This window comes from Phalacrocorax aristotelis, chromosome 3 (genome assembly GCF_949628215.1).
Source record: "Phalacrocorax aristotelis chromosome 3, bGulAri2.1, whole genome shotgun sequence".
Classification (NCBI taxonomy): domain Eukaryota; kingdom Metazoa; phylum Chordata; class Aves; order Suliformes; family Phalacrocoracidae; genus Phalacrocorax; species Phalacrocorax aristotelis.
Window position 1 is genome coordinate 116209906 of NC_134278.1, and position 17176 is coordinate 116227081.

Here is a 17176-nt window from a genome sequence, read left to right on the forward strand (position 1 = left end):
GCTCCGCCGTGACCTGGGAGCGCGGCGCTCCCCCACCACCGGGCGGGGGTCCCTGCGGCAGCGCACCCCTCCCGCCCTCTCCCCCTCACCGTCTTGCCGTTCCCCTACCCCACTGCGCCCTTCCCACCCCCGCGCCACACACAAAATGGCGGCGGCACCCACGCGCCCGCCCCAACGCGGCCTGCGTGAGATCTTGGAGACACGTTCCCACCTCCGCTAACGTCACATCCGGTCGCTCCGGGGCTGGTGAGCGGCCGCAGCCAGCGCGGCGCGGGACGGACGCCATGTCCGCACCGGCGGCGGGCGGCAGCAGTAGGACTGGCGCCGCTGATTGGGGTGGTTTCGAGGACAACATGCAGGTGGGGCCGGGCTGGAGGTGGTGGCGGCGGCGCGGGGCCGAGCGGAGCGGAGCGGGCGCTGACGTTGCTCTGCCCCGGCGCAGGGTGGCGGCTCCGCCGTCATCGACATGGAGAACATGGACGATACGTCGGGCTCCAGCTTCGAGGACATGGGGGAGATGCACCAGCGCATGAAGGAGGAAGAGGAGGAGGAAACGGAGGGCGAGGCGGGGGCCGCCGAGGAGGAGGAGGGGGAGTTCCTAGGCATGAAGGGGCTGCGGGGGCAGCTGGGCCGGCAGGTGGCTGACCAGGTGAGCGCGGCCCCCTGCCGCCTCCCACCCCGGGAGAGGCCGCCCGCCGCTGCCAGCTCCCTTCTCTCCACAGATGTGGCAGGCGGGGAAGAGGCAAGCTTCCAGGGCCTTCAGCCTCTACGCCAACATCGACATTCTCCGGCCCTACTTCGACGTGGAGCCCGTCCAAGTGCGCGCCAGGTGGGCAGGGCCTGCCCTGGCCTCTCTGCCGGAAGGGAGCGGGGAGGGGGGACTGGCGGGTTCTTGCCGGCGAGAGGCTGGCTGTCCCCCCAGAGCGGGCAAGCCAGAGTAGGCTGGCAGCGGAGCTCAGGTGTGGGGAAACACGCTGCACTTTGTCCTGGTGTCCTTAATGAGGTCTCCCAGGTGGGCTGGCAGCCCTGGCACCCAGCACTGCTGCTCAGGGCAGAAAAAAGGGCTTTGGGGCATCTTCAGCCTTTTACTACTTGGATGCCTTATGTGGCTTCTGTTGGGCTTGCAACATAGCTCTGTCCAGAAAGGCAAAGTTTTGTGAGGCTGGATGAAGGAAGGTGCCTTTCCTTCCAGTCCATAATCTCTCATCCCTGAGTGGATCCCTAATTGTTTTCGTTGAATCCTCCCCAGCAAAGCTAACCCACTGACAGTGAGGTTTGTTTCCTTCGGTTACCTTATGTGACCCTTTAGAAAAAATCTGTCCCCCAAGGCCTGCGATCACAGCAGAAAACACTGGTAATGGGTGTATGGGATCCTCTGAAGCATTTTGTTAACCATCCTGTTGTCCTCCTTGCTCCTGATGTCATTCCCTGCTTTGCTGTGATGCAGACTGCTGGAGTCCATGATTCCTGTGAAGATGATTAATTTCCCACAGGTGAGTTCCCTTTTGCTGAATCAGACTCCATGGTCAAGCAAACATCCTGCAGACACCTTGAAAAACTAAAAGTAGCTTATGTTATTAAGGGCCTGAGTTTCTAAGGTTTTTGTCTCCCTGAAAATATTGGTAAACCCTTTCCTGTGGTTATTCCAAAAGCAGATCTGCTACCTGTAGTGCTGGTACAGTTCTAGACCTCTTTATTTCACACATGACAGACTCCTCGTGCAACCTATCTGCCTGGTTCCTGTCAGCAGTGGCCTCGCTGTTACTTCTCAGGCAGATAGGTGATAAACTTCATTTGAGGCACTTCTTGCATCACTGGGGGTGGGGAGCCTGGTATTCAGGCACACTAACCAAACCTTCCCTGATCTGTCTAATCCTGTAGAAGATTGCAGGTGAGCTTTATGGACCCCTCATGCTGGTTTTCACACTGGTGGCCATCCTTTTGCATGGGATGAAGACCTCGGACACCATCATTGTACGTCAAGTCTCAGTGATAAGTTGTGGTTTGACTGGGCTATGGATTGTTGTAGTGATACTAGAAAGGGAGAGGAAACCTTTTCCATGACTGAATAGCATCTTGCTGAAAAGTAGATTGATTTGAGGAAGAGCCTGTTGGTTTGGGGATGGGAGGAAGGGCACATGAGAAAGTCATGATGCTCTGCTGCTGGGAGAGCTAGGGCGTTGGTCACATGGCACCCTGGGTGCTGCTAGGCAGCTATTTGATAATGCCTGGAGAGGCTCTGGGAACTCTCAGGGGTGGGATTTGGGTGCTGGCAGGTCACTTAGAATCATAGAATAGAATATATATCAAGTTGGAAGGGACCCATAAGGATCATTGAGTCCAACTCCCTGCTCCTCGCAGAAACACCTAAAACTAAACCATACAACTAAGAGCGTCGTCCAGACGTTCCTCCTCACTTCTTTGAGCCCTCCTCATCCTGATGCTGTCTCCACAGAGAGAAGGCACACTGATGGGCACAGCCATTGGCACCTGCTTCGGTTACTGGTTGGGCGTCTCCTCCTTCATCTACTTCCTGGCATATCTGTGCAATGCACAAATCACAATGGTGCAGATGCTGTCACTGTTGGTATGTACCAATGGGATGCCCCATGGTGTGGGTTGGCTGCACAGTGTTCCAGCATGAGGGTGGCCTGTGAGCTCTTCCCAGAGAATTGGAAAGGTCCTTGTAAATCAGTGGTCCCAGGTGACTGCACTGGGACAGCCTGGAATTCCAGGATGCTTTTCTGGCCTGCCCCAACCCTGGCACGGCAATAGCACAAAGAGGCAGTTCCTTCGTGCCGATCTCCTGCTTTGCACTTCCTGATCTGAAAGCCTGGTGGTAAAAAAACTGGAGATTCCAATTTCTCTGGAATGGGAGGCTCTTTCCTCCGTTTCCCAAGTTGCTGCAATCTCTGACATCCCTGTGAATCCTTCAGACAGATTATCTGGGTGGGAGCTGCTGTTAAAATTCTTGTGCTGGTTGACTCTTTGGCATCGAACGAGCGGTTTGCGAAGCTTTGCCTTGGCAAAGCGTTGCAGGAGTAGGCTGCTCGTGCTCTTGATCAACAGCCCTTTGTGGGACTGACGCTTGTAACATGGACATTTTTGTTTTGTCAGGGCTATGGCCTTTTTGGACACTGCATCACTCTCTTTGTCACCTATAATATCCACTTCCACTCCCTCTTTTATGTCTTCTGGTTGGGTGTTGGTGGACTCTCTACACTACGAATGGTAAGGGACAGGCAGCCAGGGGCTGTCCTCTCCTAGGGACAAAAAAAAGGGAGGGAAGTGTTGTTTGCTTTCTATTCCTTGGGCCAGGCAGTTAATTTCTCAAGCAGTCAGGCTGCTGTGAAGAACATCCTGATGCTCCCGGTCATTTGGCCACTGGCATATGGAGGTGACGCTTGGCTTAATATCCTCATGCATTCTAACATGCAGGAGGTTTGCTCCCTTACAGTCCCTGCTGCTGTGGAGAGCCATGCCCGAGCATCCTGAACTCTTGATGAAACTGGGCAAGGTTCACCTACGTGAAACGAAGTCGCATTATTCTGATTTGGTGATGCAAACTGCAGAAAAGGCTCTGAGCAGTGTTTCCGCTGGCTCTTGCTGCTTGGAGCATCCTCCTGAGTGTTCATGACTGCGATGCCAGAGGCTCAGGTAGCAGCTACCTTGTCTCTAATTTCCACCTCTCACTTAGGTTGCTGTGTTGGTGTCGCGCACTGTGGGACATACCCAGCGGCTCATCCTGTGTGGGACCCTTGCTGCTCTGCATATGCTTTTCCTCCTCTATCTGCACTTTGCTTACCACAAGGTGGTAGAAGGTAAGCAAGGGAGATATGAAGACATATCCTGTTAGACCTGGGGGAAGAGGAGCGGGTATTTGTTCTGAGAGAAAGGATGGATGGTTTGGATCTGACCTGAGGGCATCTGTGCCAGTTTACAACCTAAACATGACCAGCACTAGGTTTATTAGAGGAAACTGTGAAAGTAGGGCAGGAGGTACATGTGGGGTGGTCTCTGTGCACTGAGTTTTAGTATTTGGAGTACTTAAGACACAAGTTGTGAGGCAGGATGCTTATTCCTTCCCCACAAGTGAAGTGTTGCAGCACTGACTGTTCTTGCATGCAGATGTCCTTCCTGAATCTTGCTGAAGTCAGGTTGCTTTTCTCTGATCAGGAAATGTGTCATAAGTCTTTTTTCTTCTTTGTGTAACACCTTTTTTTTATCTTGTGTTGTACAATGCTTATGGCAGAAGCTGCATCTTCCCCAGTCAGTTTACCAGGCTATACATAGTCAAGTCCCCTTAAAAAACAAAAACAAAAAAAAAAACCTTTCTGAGTTTAGGCAGCCAGATCTGTTCATGGTATTGCAGCTAAATCTGCGTAATTTGCGGTTACACCACAGTGTTACAAGTCCTTTTAGGTGTAAATACTGTTCTTTCCTGGATCCATTCTTACGGCAAAGGTTCTGAGCACTGATCTGCAACTTTTCAGCAGCTGAAATAGAAAACTGCTTGGACTATATTTTATCCTTCAGGGATCTCTGATTATCAGTCTTGAGAAGGTCATTGACAGGAACTGGGGGACAGTGCATCAATACGCATGTTTCCTGCCAAGCACGGGCTATGTTCACATTGCAGAGATACACATTCCACGTTGCACCCCCAGCTGCAGCTACTGATGTGAGTCTGCAAGTCTGCCTCAGGATGAAAGCAAACAGTTGGTCTAAGAGCAGGGTCTGTGCTGGGTTGAGGTGGGAGAGGATTTTATCAAGCTGCCTCAGCAGAGCAGTATCCCTGGCAATGTCTGGGTTCAGGTCGAATGGCAGGGGACTGGATCTGGTACCCTCAGAGTGAAAGGTTCTGTGTTCTTGGGAACACACAGTTTTCCAGTTCTGATCTGTACCTTGTGGCCTCTGGATGGAGGTGTTTACTGCTGTACATTTTTTGAGGCTAGATGTCTCCTCCCATTGCCTCCAAGTGCTTCACATGTTGGGCCCTGCCACCATCAGCTACTACCTGGCCAGAAAGAAAAGCAAGATGAAACATGCCATCTGCATCTGAACTGATTCTTGCCACTCTCCCCTTTCTGTTCCCTGCAGGTATCCTGGACACATTGGAAGGACCCAACGTGCCACCCTTTCAGAGAGTTGCCAGAGACATTCCAGTTGTTCCCAATGCTGTATTGAACACAACAGCCAAAGCCATTGCATTGGCCCTGTAGTTTCACAGACTTTGACTTGCTTCATTCACTACTTTTGGGGCTGCATAGAGCCATAATAACCTGCTGCCTCTTAGGAACTGGACAGAACAGCAGGAAGAAGACTTGGTTTAGTTTTCCTGGACCTGTCCTTTGACTTGCAGTTTTGGGCAGCGGAGTGGACTGCACCTCAGTGACTCAGAAGAACTACACTGTTCCTCCACCCAGGTCTGGGCTGTGTGGTTCTGTTGCCTATGTGTTTAGCTGGGATTTCCCAGCACAGTTGTCCCTTATACCCCTCTTTCTGCTTGCTGATGTAACTCCAGGGCTATCTGCCCTGTTCCTGTCCTGAAGAGGGAAGAATTAAATTGATGTTGGTGCTGAATGACATCTTGTGTTTGAGCATACCTGTGTAATGGGAGAGTGCTGCTGGGTCTCTACGCCTTTATCTGTCCTGTCCTAGACTCAAAGCTGGATTCTTTGCAATTTTCTGCTGTCCTACTTCAAATGTTGTGTGACACATGGCCTCTCTTGGGCACCTTTTCCAAAAGGCACAGGAACTTCAGTTTCTCTGGAGATTTTCAGGAACAGCACAGTGTTAACCACATTCTCTTCCTTGTCATGTTCCAGATTGATCCCGCTCTTTTCACTTCATCCAAGCTGCTGTCTCACCTCGCTGTCCCTTCTCCTGTGTGTGTCAGAAATTTATGTCTCCATGCTTCCGCAGCACCTATTGTTCTTATCACCCTTCTGCCCGTGTGGCTTGTGGGACGGCAGTTGTGCTGCCCCTGCAGTCACATTTGTGCATGGTCTTCTGTGGATACTTCTGTTGAAGAGGCCAGTTCACCTTGGCTCACCCTGACACAGCTTGCCATCATGTCTCCCAGCCATGGGGCTGTCTCGCCATTGGTCTGAGTAGGAGCGGCATCCTGCTCCCCCAGACACAGCCTGCTGTGTGTTCTCTGGCTTTTCAAGCTAAGCCTAGGCCTTATTACTGAAAGGACTCCTGGAGCCTTGAGAGTCTCTGGTAAACTCTTCTCCAGCATTTACATTAAACAAGGGGAGAAATTGGGGGAGTGTACAATGATAACAGAGTTGGTTACCATGCAGGAAAACCCCAGTAATAGTGGGGGAAGCAGCCCAGCTGAGCCTAGGCTTACTTGCACTGCAGTCACTCACAGCTGCGTAGTTCAGATGTAGCCCTCCCTCACTGCTCTACCTTGTACTGGTCCAAGAATGGAAAGCTGTTAGATGCTAGATGGCTTTCACCTCCTCCCTGTAGCTCTGGATGACTGGAGGAGAGGAGCCACTCCTCAGAGTAGTTCACCTTTATGCTCAGGCTGGAAAAAAAACCAAGATGTTTCCCTCGGTGTACCTACAAGTTAGCTGTGCATAAGGCAGAAGGCATGTCAAAACTGTGCTCTTTGGCCCCTTGCTTGTATTAGTGGCAGAGGGTGCAGCTAAAGTGGCATTTGGGCCAAGGTGTAATGAAAGACAGTGCCAGATACTGTTGTCAGGCTGGTCATCTGCTTCAGTTAAAAATGTCAGTGGATAGGGCCTGCACATTTTCACTCACAGGCCTACTTTCCACTGTTTCCTTATTCCTGAATTCATAATTTGTTCCCCTTCCAAGAGCAAGAAGCTTGTCTGCTAACAAACACTAGCATAATAGACATGTTCTCTCACTCTCTTCTCCTGGCCCAACACACCCAGCCCCAACCTTGAGGAAACATTTTCGCTGAAGAACACTACTTGGAGCAAGTTGTTTGGAGAAATCAAATAATTATTTGAGTAGTAGTCTCTATGGTTTTTTGGACCAACTGAACCACTTTAAGCTCCCAGAATTCCTATTACTTTCAGACTTGACAAGATGGAAGTGTGTGTTTGTAATGCTGCATGACTCTGGTATTTCCTTCTTTATAACTTCACGGGAGGTTGGTTTCTAATTGGCACTACTTGCCCTGGCAGTCTAGAATGGGTCTGTTTCTTTTGGTGCAAACTCTCCAAGCACAGGCAGAGGGGTAGGAAAGGAAGAGACAATTGACACTAGAATAAGTCCAGCCAAGAAGAAAAATTATTCTGTGCCAAATGCTATCGCTGCTGATCTACAGACACTGTTGGAGAAGAGCTGCGCTCCCCTCCCACACCCAGCCACTTAACTAAATCAGAGGGATGAAGCTGCTCCCTGTGTTTTCACTCAAAGCACAGGAGAGAGCAGCAGGCAAACTCTTCATGCTTTCCCTGTGCAGCTTGTGTGTCATGTCAGCTGAGGACAGGTGACCAGGGTAACAACCAACCACCCTCTGGGTGGGAAGCTGTGGGGCTTGCTCTGCTCCAGTTCTTCAGTCCTGATTAATTTTCTGTGCAGCAGCAGCTGGAAGCTGAATTGGTCTGTACTGCCAGAAATTCAGCACTCAGCTGAGAGCTTCAGCATCTCCTTCTGCTGACAGAGAGGGACATACTTTTGCAGGGAAATGCATGCGTGCTGCAGTTCTAGGGAGCATGCTGAGCACGCAGCCTTCATAAAGTCCTTGTGGGAGGGCATCTCTCAGTGCTCACTGAAGTCCTCTAGTTATCAGGATAAGCCTTACAGCCCTATCATGCCAGACTATCTCTGCATTTGTTTCCTGCCATGGCTCTTGCAGCAAATCTAAAATAATTTTCTCCTTCCTCCCTCATAGCAAATCTGAAATAATTCCTCCCCCCCATCACCTTCCCCTTTTGCTGAAGGGTAGCTCTGTACTGTGTAAGTCCCTTTTTATTAAAGCTGAAATAAACACATAAAACTGTCAGATTAGAAAGAGGAAGACAAATTGTATATTAAAACATCTATGACCTCCTCCTCTCCTCTGCAGTATCTGGGAGTCCAACCCTTCTTACAGTCCATCCTTGTTGTAATAAGTGTCACTTCAGTTGTGTTTTGGGCTATAGGTAGGCTGTTTCTTTACCCATTTGTTTTCCTTCCTGCATCTAGTTTCACTTAAGCTGCTCCTCATCCACTGTTTCTCTGTTTCTGTGTTGGCTCTTAATGGCATCAGTCTAGAGAGTCAACTCTCATTCCTTGTCCCCCCAGTAGGTAAACAATAAACTACCTTCCTCATACCTCCTGGGTACCTGCACATGACAAGGAAGCAATATCTAGTTCTTCACAAAACACCACTGCCAAATTCCCCTCTGCACAGCCCTTAATTAAGTTTAGCAAGCAAAAGTTTTGAACCGATATCTCCTGTGCCACTTTTCGCAATATATTTGAGCATAAAGCAAGGTAGGACACTTGTCTCCTCAATGTGCTCCTGACAACAGGCAGCGAAGATACCAGCACTCAGGCACCTTCATCATGCTTTTGAACTGCTGCTGTCAACTGAAGTGGGACATGTCCCAGGGGCTCTCCTCCAAGCACCTCTCTAATAAAAGCCTGTTTAATGAAGCGTGGGTTAATTAGTGCCTGGAGGTAATTGCGAGGTAAGACTGAGTGCAGTTTTCCAGTCAACCTGTACAGATCAGCAGCTGGTATTTCCTTGATCACCCCCTTGCCCACCACTCTGACATCCAGCCTCTGCCCTTGCAGCCCTGCAATATGCAGGATCCCGTTCTCACCTGGACCAGTTAATGTGACCTTAGAGATCAGTTGCTCCTTTTTTTGAAAGCCATCACCTGAACCACAGCTGGATGCTCACAGCTGCAGCTCATATCCCAGCACAGATATGCTGCCAGGCCAGTGGTCTGATCTTGGCACAGCTTGCAGGTACAGTATCAAGCCCATGCACCCCTGTAAAACAGGGAAACAGGGAGGTGCGTATATAGAACAGCAATGGATTACTCAAAGGGCATGATGGCACCTACACCGTAAATTAGATGCTGCAGCCAAAGTCTTAAAGCTGACATCCAAGTCCAGCTTCTTATCTGCTGTTCCCCTTGTCTCATTCCAGACCTGACGTGCAGACCTCAGCTCAGGCAACTTGCTCCTCCATTTCAATGGAGAATTGCTTCACCTCCCCCTCTACATCCTGTTTTCCCCTCACTTTCCATCCCCTCTCTGCTAACCTGGCCTGCAAACCGAGCAGAGGGCCCTGGGTTTGTCCCAGAGTTACCCACAGGACTGGAATTCACTTGAGCGCTGCTATATGCAGCAGCCAGATTAGTTATGTGCAGAAAGCTGCCTACTTAGGCGGTTTAACCTAATTTCCACATCACTGGCTTCCTTTTTCAGCTCAGTGGAGTTGAGAACGCAGGGGCCCTGCTTCCTATTTCTCTCCAAATACAGGATTACCGGTTGGGGGGAGAGAAGGGACAAACCCCTCTGATCTGTACCTGTGAATTAGCAGGGGGTGAGGTATGTCCCTCACACCTCGGGTCAGGCTGAGGGTAAAAGCTGTGTGCTTGCAGGAAAATGGAAGCCTGTGGCACTTCCCCAACCCCTCTGCCTTTCACTAGCTGCCTTTGAGCACTGGCTCCGCAAGCCATGGGCCATGAGGAGTCGTTCACACTGACCTCACCATTGAGCCACGGGTCCAAGCTCGAGGTGTAGCAGGTTTAAGCGTAAATGTCACAGAAGCTGGCAGAAGACTGCTGTTGATCAGACCGGGGGGTGCGGTGCCGGCAGGGAGGGCCCTTCCCCAGGGCTTCTCCCACCCTCTCTCACTCCCTCCCTGCCCTCCTGCGCCCCCGCAGCGCCAGGAGAAGTCCCCTGCCGGCCTTTGTCCCGCCGTCGCCTCAGGGCGGCGGGCAGGAGCCGGCAGGCTTCGAGTGGCGCCCAAGATGGCGGCGAGGGACGTCGGGGTGGGATGGGGGGGGTCCGTCGTCGCTCGGCGCTGCCCGGCGAGGGCCGCGGGAGAGCGGCAGGCGGCGGCGGCCCGCCCCGGGCGGTAGGAGGGCCCAGAGGGGCGGCAGGGAAGAGGCGGGGCGGTCGGCAGGTGCGGGCGGGCGGGCGGAGCGGGGCGGGGCGGGGCGGGGCGGGGAGCGACGTGGCTGGCCGGCTCCCTTCTGGCCATGCTGGTGCAGTGGGGCAGCGGGGCCCCGCGGGGCTCAGAGTCCGGCGCCGGTCCGGATTAGCCCCTGCCGATGGCTCCCCCACGTCTCGCCGCCCGCAGAGGGGCGGCGGTCCCGCCGAGTGGAGCGGGGCGGCCCGGCGGCCGCCGGTAGGGCTGGGCGGTGACGCCCCCGGGGCCGCGGTGGGCCGGGCCGGGACTGCCCGGTGGCGGCAACGGCAGCGGCGGCGGCGTTAGCGCCCGCGCCGGCCCGCAGCGCGGCTCCCCCCGGCGCCCAACCGCCGCGACGGGATCGGCGGGCGGCGGCGGGCGGCGGCTCCCCGAGCCGAGGGAAGATGCTGCCGGGGTCCATCCAGATCTCCGGGGAGACGCTGTCGGGGGCGGAGATCCGGGACATCTGCGAGAGCCTGCGGGAGAACTCGGTGCGGCTGCTGTCGCTGCGCGGCTGTCAGCTCTCCGAGCGGGACTTCGGGCACGTCTGCCGGGGGGCGGCCGAGTCCCGCTCCCTGGCCCAGCTCAACCTCAACCTCGGCATCGTCTCCAACATCAACCGCGTCAAGCAGCTGGCCGAGGCCCTGAAGACAAACCGCTCCGTACAGTCCCTCTTGTGAGTACGCCAGGGCGGGGGTCTGCGGGGTGTGCCCTGGCTCCCACCCGAGCAGGGACGTGTGTTTCAGGGGCTCATAGCTCCGGGTCAGACGCTGAATCTAAGTCTTGTCGGAGGAAAAACGCCCTTGACGTTGCAGAGGGTATCCCCTTGCCCTTCACCCGGCTGGGAGGGAGCCACCTCTGTCCCTGCCAGCTGGGCGCAGCCCTGGCTTTCTGTCGTGGCCCCTCCAACCTGCGCTGCCCCACTGACTTCCCCTGCACCCCCTCGTCCCGGCCGGGAGAGGAGGGTCACCGTAATGGCCAGCTGACCCTCACAGCGGAGGCTTCCTTGTTCTTTTTCCCCACCTGGGGTTAGGATTGTCATCCTCCTTATTTCATCGCTTCTTCCTTCCCATCGGGTCAGTAAGCCCCCAGGAAGAAGACTGCCTAGTAATTTTCCCTTTTACTTGCACAGCCTCCATGGGAGTCCCCTGACAGATGCAGGCTTGGCCCTCCTCAACCCTGCTCTCTCCAGCCACCCCTCGCTGGTGGCTCTGGATCTAGGAGACTGCATGCTGGGTGATGAAGGCATCAACCTTATCTGTGGGCTCCTGCCACCTGATGGGGCCAAGTCTGGTAAGCACCGGGGGTTGTGGGCTGCATAATGACCAGCGGAGCTTTACATAAAGCAGATGTATGCAGCAGTAAATCCTCAGCCCTGGAGGAGGCAAGCTCTGTAGTTTGTCTGGGCTAAGGAATTTCTTTCCCCAGCTGAAGCAGAGCAGAAAAGCCAAGCAGCAGAGGAGTGGTTTCCTCGGGCAGGCATGGGCTTTCTGCTATTGATCTGTCCTGCTGGCAGTGACCAACAGTGACCAACAGTGACCAACAGGTTACTGGAGAAGTGGACAGCTTGGACTTTGAATTTATTATTTTGTATTTATGTGTTGATAATGACCATAGGTAAATACATGGTGTGCCCCCACCTCAGCACTTGGCTTTATTGCCAGTGCCTGGGAACTGTCCCTGTTTGGGGGTGCACTCTGTGAGTGTGTAGCTACATGGTCATAGTCTTAGTGCCAGGACTCAGAACTTTGCAGGGGATGATCTTTGGTGATCAGAGGTGGGCCAGTTAAGCTGAGAGCTGGCATGTGCTGAGGTAACACCACACCCATCTCCTGACTTTCAAAGTGCTTTCTACCCCTCCCCAGCACCTTCTCCTCTCTGTGCTCCCAGTGTCACTGATGCTGTTATCTCTGCTGGCCACCCCTCCCACACACAGGCTTCAGAGTCTAATGTCCCCTTTACCCTCTTTCCAACCTGTCACCTTGTGCCACCTTCTTCTCCTGGTCAGTCACCTTGTACACCCCTTACTTGTTTTCATTGTGTTTGCTATTTAGGGTAAGGAGGACACAGGTTGGGAGAGCAGAGAAACGGGGCAGTCACAGCATGGGCAAATGAAGGGTTACTGCTGAAGGGAGTGAAATATTTCACTGATCAGAGAAACATGTGATGACAGTTGTCAGAGCAACTCAAACCCTTTAGCCCATTGGAGTACAGGGGACAGGACTCAAAGCTGTTCTGGTTAGCTGAAATAGTTCCCCTGAGACTGCTTTAGTGACCCTAGGGCTTTGCTTTGGCTTCTCTCTTCTCCAGGCCTCAAAGAGCTAACACTGAGCGCCAATCCAGGTGTCACAAGCAAAGGCTGGGGACGACTGGCCATTGCAGTGGCTCACAGCTCACAGCTCCGTGTGCTGAACCTGGACTACAACCCTCTAGGTAAGCTGGGGGGGCAGGGAGGAGGAGCAGGGGACGCTGCACTCCTGCCTCTCAGCATTTGTGCAACTTGTGCTGGTAGGTGGCTGGGGACCAAGCTTTAGAAGGGCAGCAGAGCATCCAGCAGGATGGGGCAGTTTCCTGCATAGGTCCCTTCTGGTCCCCAGCAGCAAGTTCACCCTGCCAGGCACCCTCAGCTGTAGGGAAAGTCAGCCTTACTGCTCAGCTTGCGTGAGGTGGCCACATGCCCTGTGGGGAGGTACAGAAAGGAGGTTGTGCCTTGTTTGTTCCACTGCCTTTGTCGTCATGTTTGACCCTCCGTATCTCCCCTGTTCCTGAAGCCCTGGGCTCCGATGCTGGCTTGGCATTGCAGTATGTCCCTGTGCTCGCCCACTTCATCTTCCTGGTGAGGCAGGGAGGAGGAGGAAGAGAGCCTGGCACTCGTTGCCATAGAAACCAACTCTCTCCAGCTCTGCTGCAAGGTGGTGAGGAGGAGACCCGGCCCTGCCTCCTTGAGCATCAGCAGGGCACTCCCCACCCTGCCCCAACCCTGTCTGGAAACAGAGCCTCCCTCCATGCCCTGTCTGTCTGACCAAGTACTTCCTCCTGGACTGGAAAAGCATCAGGGTGTTACCTGACAGCAGTCTGGGTTTTTTTGCAAGAGACAGTATCACAGTTGTATAGTGTCTTGGCACTCGCTGAGGAGTGTCAGGAGAACATGATGGAGTCTTGTCTCTTCACCAGCATCAATCTTTAATACTCCTGGTCCTTCTGCGTCCACCCCCAAAAGTCTGCCCCCTTTCCAGGCAGGCAGTCTGTCAGCTGGTGCAGAGTCCTCTGCCTGGCTCCAGCCTCCCCCTAGACTGAGATATTCAACTCCTTTATTCTTTAGCTGGGATGCCTTACAGGGACTCTTAAAGGCCCTTACATCCTTGAGTAGGAAAGAGATTTGGGAAGATATAGCTCCTTGGAGAATAAAAGTAATTTCTCAGCATTCCTTCATGTTCCCCTGATAATCAGTGACTGCTCCCCTGACCACAAAATGGTGCACCTTTACCTTGTCTCTTTTCTCAGTTAACAGCTTCCCCCCCACCCAAGGTAACTGAGATTTGGAGATTGTCTGATGGCTGTAATACTCAGAGGATGTTTCCATGACAGCCCCAGGCCCATGAGGGCATGTGGTATTACATGAGGGAAGGCAGGCACTGCTGATACCCCCAGTTTGCTTCTCCCACAGGTGACCAGGTAGCAGGGATGCTCGCTGTCGCTGTGGCCTCCAGTCGAACCCTTGAAGTTCTGGACTTGGAGGGAACAGGACTTACCAACCAGTCAGCCCAGGTATGACAGCCTACAGTTACTCTACAGCATCACTGACATCTCAAGGGCATAGATCTTGGCCATCTATAGAGGCCCTAGGACCTGTACCTGCCTCCATTCCTCTTCCCTGCATCCACATACAACCCCTTCCATCCCTGCACCCAGGGGTGCTGTTGCTTTCCCCTGACCGACTGCACTCAACCACAGCAGGAGCTCATAAGATACAGCTCTGACCTAGGGCTCCTGGATGTCCCTTAACTCAGCAGGGAGAAATACACTTCTCTTATTTGTAGTTTGGTTTTCTTGGAAGAGGTACGGGGTTGGACTTGTGACTGAGGATCAGAGCTAAAGCTCTTTGGACAGACAGGGGCCAAGGCTTGGTAGCAGAGGCTCTCCTTTCGGAGCCTCAGTTCCCAGTGCAAAGAAGGGACTAGCCTGGATACGTGGCAGCAACAGGGTCTAGAGCAGTCCCTTCCTCTTTAGATAGAGCCAGGAAATCCAGGCTCAGCTCTTCCCATAGAAAGATGGGAAGTCCTCAGGCTCTCAAAGCCTGGCAAAGGGAGGTCAAGGCTAAGAAGAGGTAGAAGTAAGAAGTAGGAGGGCTGGAGTTTGCAGGGAGACAGAGCATTGAAGCTCTTTCTGCTCAGCCTAGCTGCTGTTTGTGCTACTTGTCAGCCTGTTTATCTTGCTCTCTGCCCAGACCTTGCTGGACATGGTAGAGAATTACCCCACAGCCCTACGGACACTCATCCTGGCAGAGAACAACATTAGTCCTGAGCTGCAGCAGCAGATCTCTGACCTGCTCTCAGAGGGTGAGGAAGAGGAGGAGACAGACGCTCGCGAAGTCACAGCCAGGGAGAAGAACCCCTGGATCTGCCAGAACAGTAAGAGCTCTGGGACCTGGGCTGCGGGCAGGGGCTGACAGGCAGGAATTATGGTGTCCGGGGTGTTTCCAGTGCAACTAGTCTCTCATGGTGGGGTTGGTGAATGGGGTCTTGTCCCTTATCCCTGTGACTGGAATCCAGACCACCTCCAGACACGACCTTCATGTTAAATAGCGTTGGGCTGAGCTGTGCTGGGAAAGGCAGCCTGCAAGGACAATGCGGCTGCTGCAAAGAGTGAAAACAGAACTTCAGAGGTGCTTTCCCTGATGCTGCAGGAACAAAATCTTTCTACAAAGTCTTAAAACTCAAGGGCAGGAGCATTAAAGATCTCAGGGGCCTTTGCCAGGCATCCTAGCCAAAACTCATCTCATTCCTTACTGCTTCCAGAATCTCCCTGCAATCTGCACAGCATCAGCTATTCCTACCTCTGTGTCCCAAATGTGTGAAGGGTTAGCCAGGTGCCACAGCCTGTCTGTTGCTTGTAACAGAAAAAAAAGTATATTATGGAGATCGCAGTAGCCTGTTGTATATTGTGTATATGATATATCACAACCACTCCCTGGGCCTCAAAACATCTGGATCCTCATTTATTAGAGCCATAAAAATCCTTTACCGACAGCTCTGGCCAAGTTTTGGATCCAGTTTCCAGAAATTGATCCCCAAAAGAGAGATCCCACACAGCAGTTTTGAATATGTAGGACTCTGGCTCCAAAGCACACAGGCACTAAAGATCTCCTCCCTGACGACAAATTTTTTTCTGTTTAAAAAGGCTTCTGGATGGGAAACTGGTTCCCTGCTGAGTTTCTCACTTGCTGTGCGTGCCCATCCTCCTTGCAGCTGATTCGCTTGGCATGGAGAGAGCTGCAGTGTTCCTGGCTGGCACTCAGTGCCTTCACAGAGCCAGCAAGCTGCCCTCACCTTCCTGAGGCGGGGAGGGCTGCACAAACCCTCCATTCATGCAGCACAGAGTCAGGATTTCCAGGCCTCTGCTGCCATAAAATGGATGCTTGCCCACTGCATTCCCTGCTCTCAGGAAGGCAACACCACCACCCTACACAGGTTTGGTTGGCTTGCAGCCCGCCAGCCAGTCCCACCTGGACACTGTCCCTCTAGCTGAAAAGATACTTGGTGAGTGCAGATTTAAAGGTCTGCACAGGGCCGGGTCAGCATAACAGTATCACCTGCAAGTGTATGTGGAGAGGGTTCAGAGCAGATGTTCCTCTCAGCTGTCAAGATAACAAATGCAGGTCTCCACCCTGGGTTCTTGTTGCTGTCTCTGCCTTCTCCCCTCCCAAACATTGATTCTGTTCTGCTGCATGGCCAGCGTAGACCTAATTACTACTTAATCTCACAATCCTCTCAGCAGTTTGCTTCCTACCCTGCAGTGCTCTAATTCCTCATTCTCACCTCTGGATCTGGAGTACAGCTCCATGGTCTCTGGCAGCCCAAACAGCTCATGGTTTTCTCCCTCTCTTGCCACAGATTCCAGCTCCCAGATGGTCCTGATGACATCAGGTCTCGGTGACAGCCTCTTAGCAGAAACAGAAATGTAGCTGGGCTACTCTGCCTGCTTCTGCCGAGAAGAGCACTGTGCCTGCTGGGGGAGCGTGTCTGCTAGCCTCCCTGCCTCCAGTGGGCTGCCCCAGCCATCTTACACATTTCACGTCCTGTTGATGCCGCCATTGGCTTTCCAAGTGCCGGAGCCTAGTCTGAGCAAATCTCTAGACGTGTCTCCGTGTTGTCACGCGCCTTGTTGGCCGCTTGTGATTGTCCAGTCGCTGCATGTGTAACTCATGCTGCCCTGCCTCCCCCCCCCCACGCCTGGCTGTGCCCGCAGGGTGCAGGCTGTATTTATTCAGATGTGTATAAGAGATGTTCTTTCTATTGCTTGTACTGCTGTTACAATGAGAGTTTTATAAAGGTCACAGATGTGGCAACACTCATGGTGGTGTGGGCCTCCGTCACGCTGTGCCCTTGATGGGGCGGATGCCGATAGGTACCAGCACCTGCCCAGTGACAGGAGCAAGCTGCCAGCCCAGCTTGTGGGCTTTCTCTATCCTTGCAGAGGCAGGGTCTCCATGATGCTCACCTAGCCCTAGAGGGAGGCTGGTCACAGCCCCATTTGCTTTCTCCCAGGCCTTCCCTCTGCCCAGGAGGCAGAGGGCTGGTCTCGAGCCCAGCTGTAGGGAGCTTGTTACCAGCCATGCACCCTCTGGTGAAGGCTTCAGTCTGCACCACTGCTGCAGGTTTCACTGCTCAGCCAAGTGCTCCTTGCTGGAGCTAGGCAAGGAAGATTGTGTTTCAAGGCTGGGATTAGGCTGGAAAATTAAATTGTGGCAGCAGCTGCTACTCAAGGAAACACAGAATAAAATAATTACAGGGACAAAGAAACAAGAAACTCTTCCTGTGTTACACTTTGCATACACCT

General features: G+C 53.1%; 2 protein-coding genes across 2 annotated transcripts; both read left to right on the forward strand.

Moving 5' to 3' along the window:
* The first annotated feature begins 2 nt into the window (after nt 1–2).
* YIPF3 (Yip1 domain family member 3) lies at nt 3–5588 on the forward strand. The gene is made up of 9 exons (XM_075089227.1): nt 3–359; nt 443–649; nt 723–829; nt 1448–1493; nt 1882–1974; nt 2456–2587; nt 3118–3231; nt 3698–3821; nt 5101–5588. Exons 1-9 carry the CDS (start codon nt 285–287, stop codon nt 5220–5222), a joined length of 1020 nt encoding a protein of 339 aa, XP_074945328.1. The 5' UTR covers nt 3–284; the 3' UTR covers nt 5223–5588.
* A 4775-nt stretch (nt 5589–10363) lies between these two features.
* LRRC73 (leucine rich repeat containing 73) lies at nt 10364–16691 on the forward strand. The gene is made up of 6 exons (XM_075089230.1): nt 10364–10793; nt 11250–11410; nt 12428–12550; nt 13785–13885; nt 14565–14748; nt 16231–16691. The coding sequence occupies exons 1-6, from the start codon at nt 10522–10524 to the stop codon at nt 16299–16301; spliced, it is 912 nt and encodes a 303-aa protein (XP_074945331.1). The 5' UTR covers nt 10364–10521; the 3' UTR covers nt 16302–16691.
* The last annotated feature ends 485 nt before the right edge of the window (nt 16692–17176 follow it).

Excerpts from the sequence above, each read along its gene's own strand:
- LRRC73 (XM_075089230.1), top strand. The coding sequence starts at position 10,522 with ATGCTGCCGGGGTCCATCCAGATCTCCGGGGAGACGCTGTCGGGGGCG. Across the intron at positions 10,794-11,249 it reads CGCTCCGTACAGTCCCTCTT|CCTCCATGGGAGTCCCCTGA; the intron begins GTGAGTACGCCA and ends TTACTTGCACAG. Across the intron at positions 14,749-16,230 it reads CCCCTGGATCTGCCAGAACA|ATTCCAGCTCCCAGATGGTC; the intron begins GTAAGAGCTCTG and ends CTCTTGCCACAG.
- YIPF3 (XM_075089227.1), top strand. The coding sequence starts at position 285 with ATGTCCGCACCGGCGGCGGGCGGCAGCAGTAGGACTGGCGCCGCTGAT. Across the intron at positions 2,588-3,117 it reads TGCAGATGCTGTCACTGTTG|GGCTATGGCCTTTTTGGACA; the intron begins GTATGTACCAAT and ends TTGTTTTGTCAG. Across the intron at positions 3,232-3,697 it reads GACTCTCTACACTACGAATG|GTTGCTGTGTTGGTGTCGCG; the intron begins GTAAGGGACAGG and ends CCTCTCACTTAG.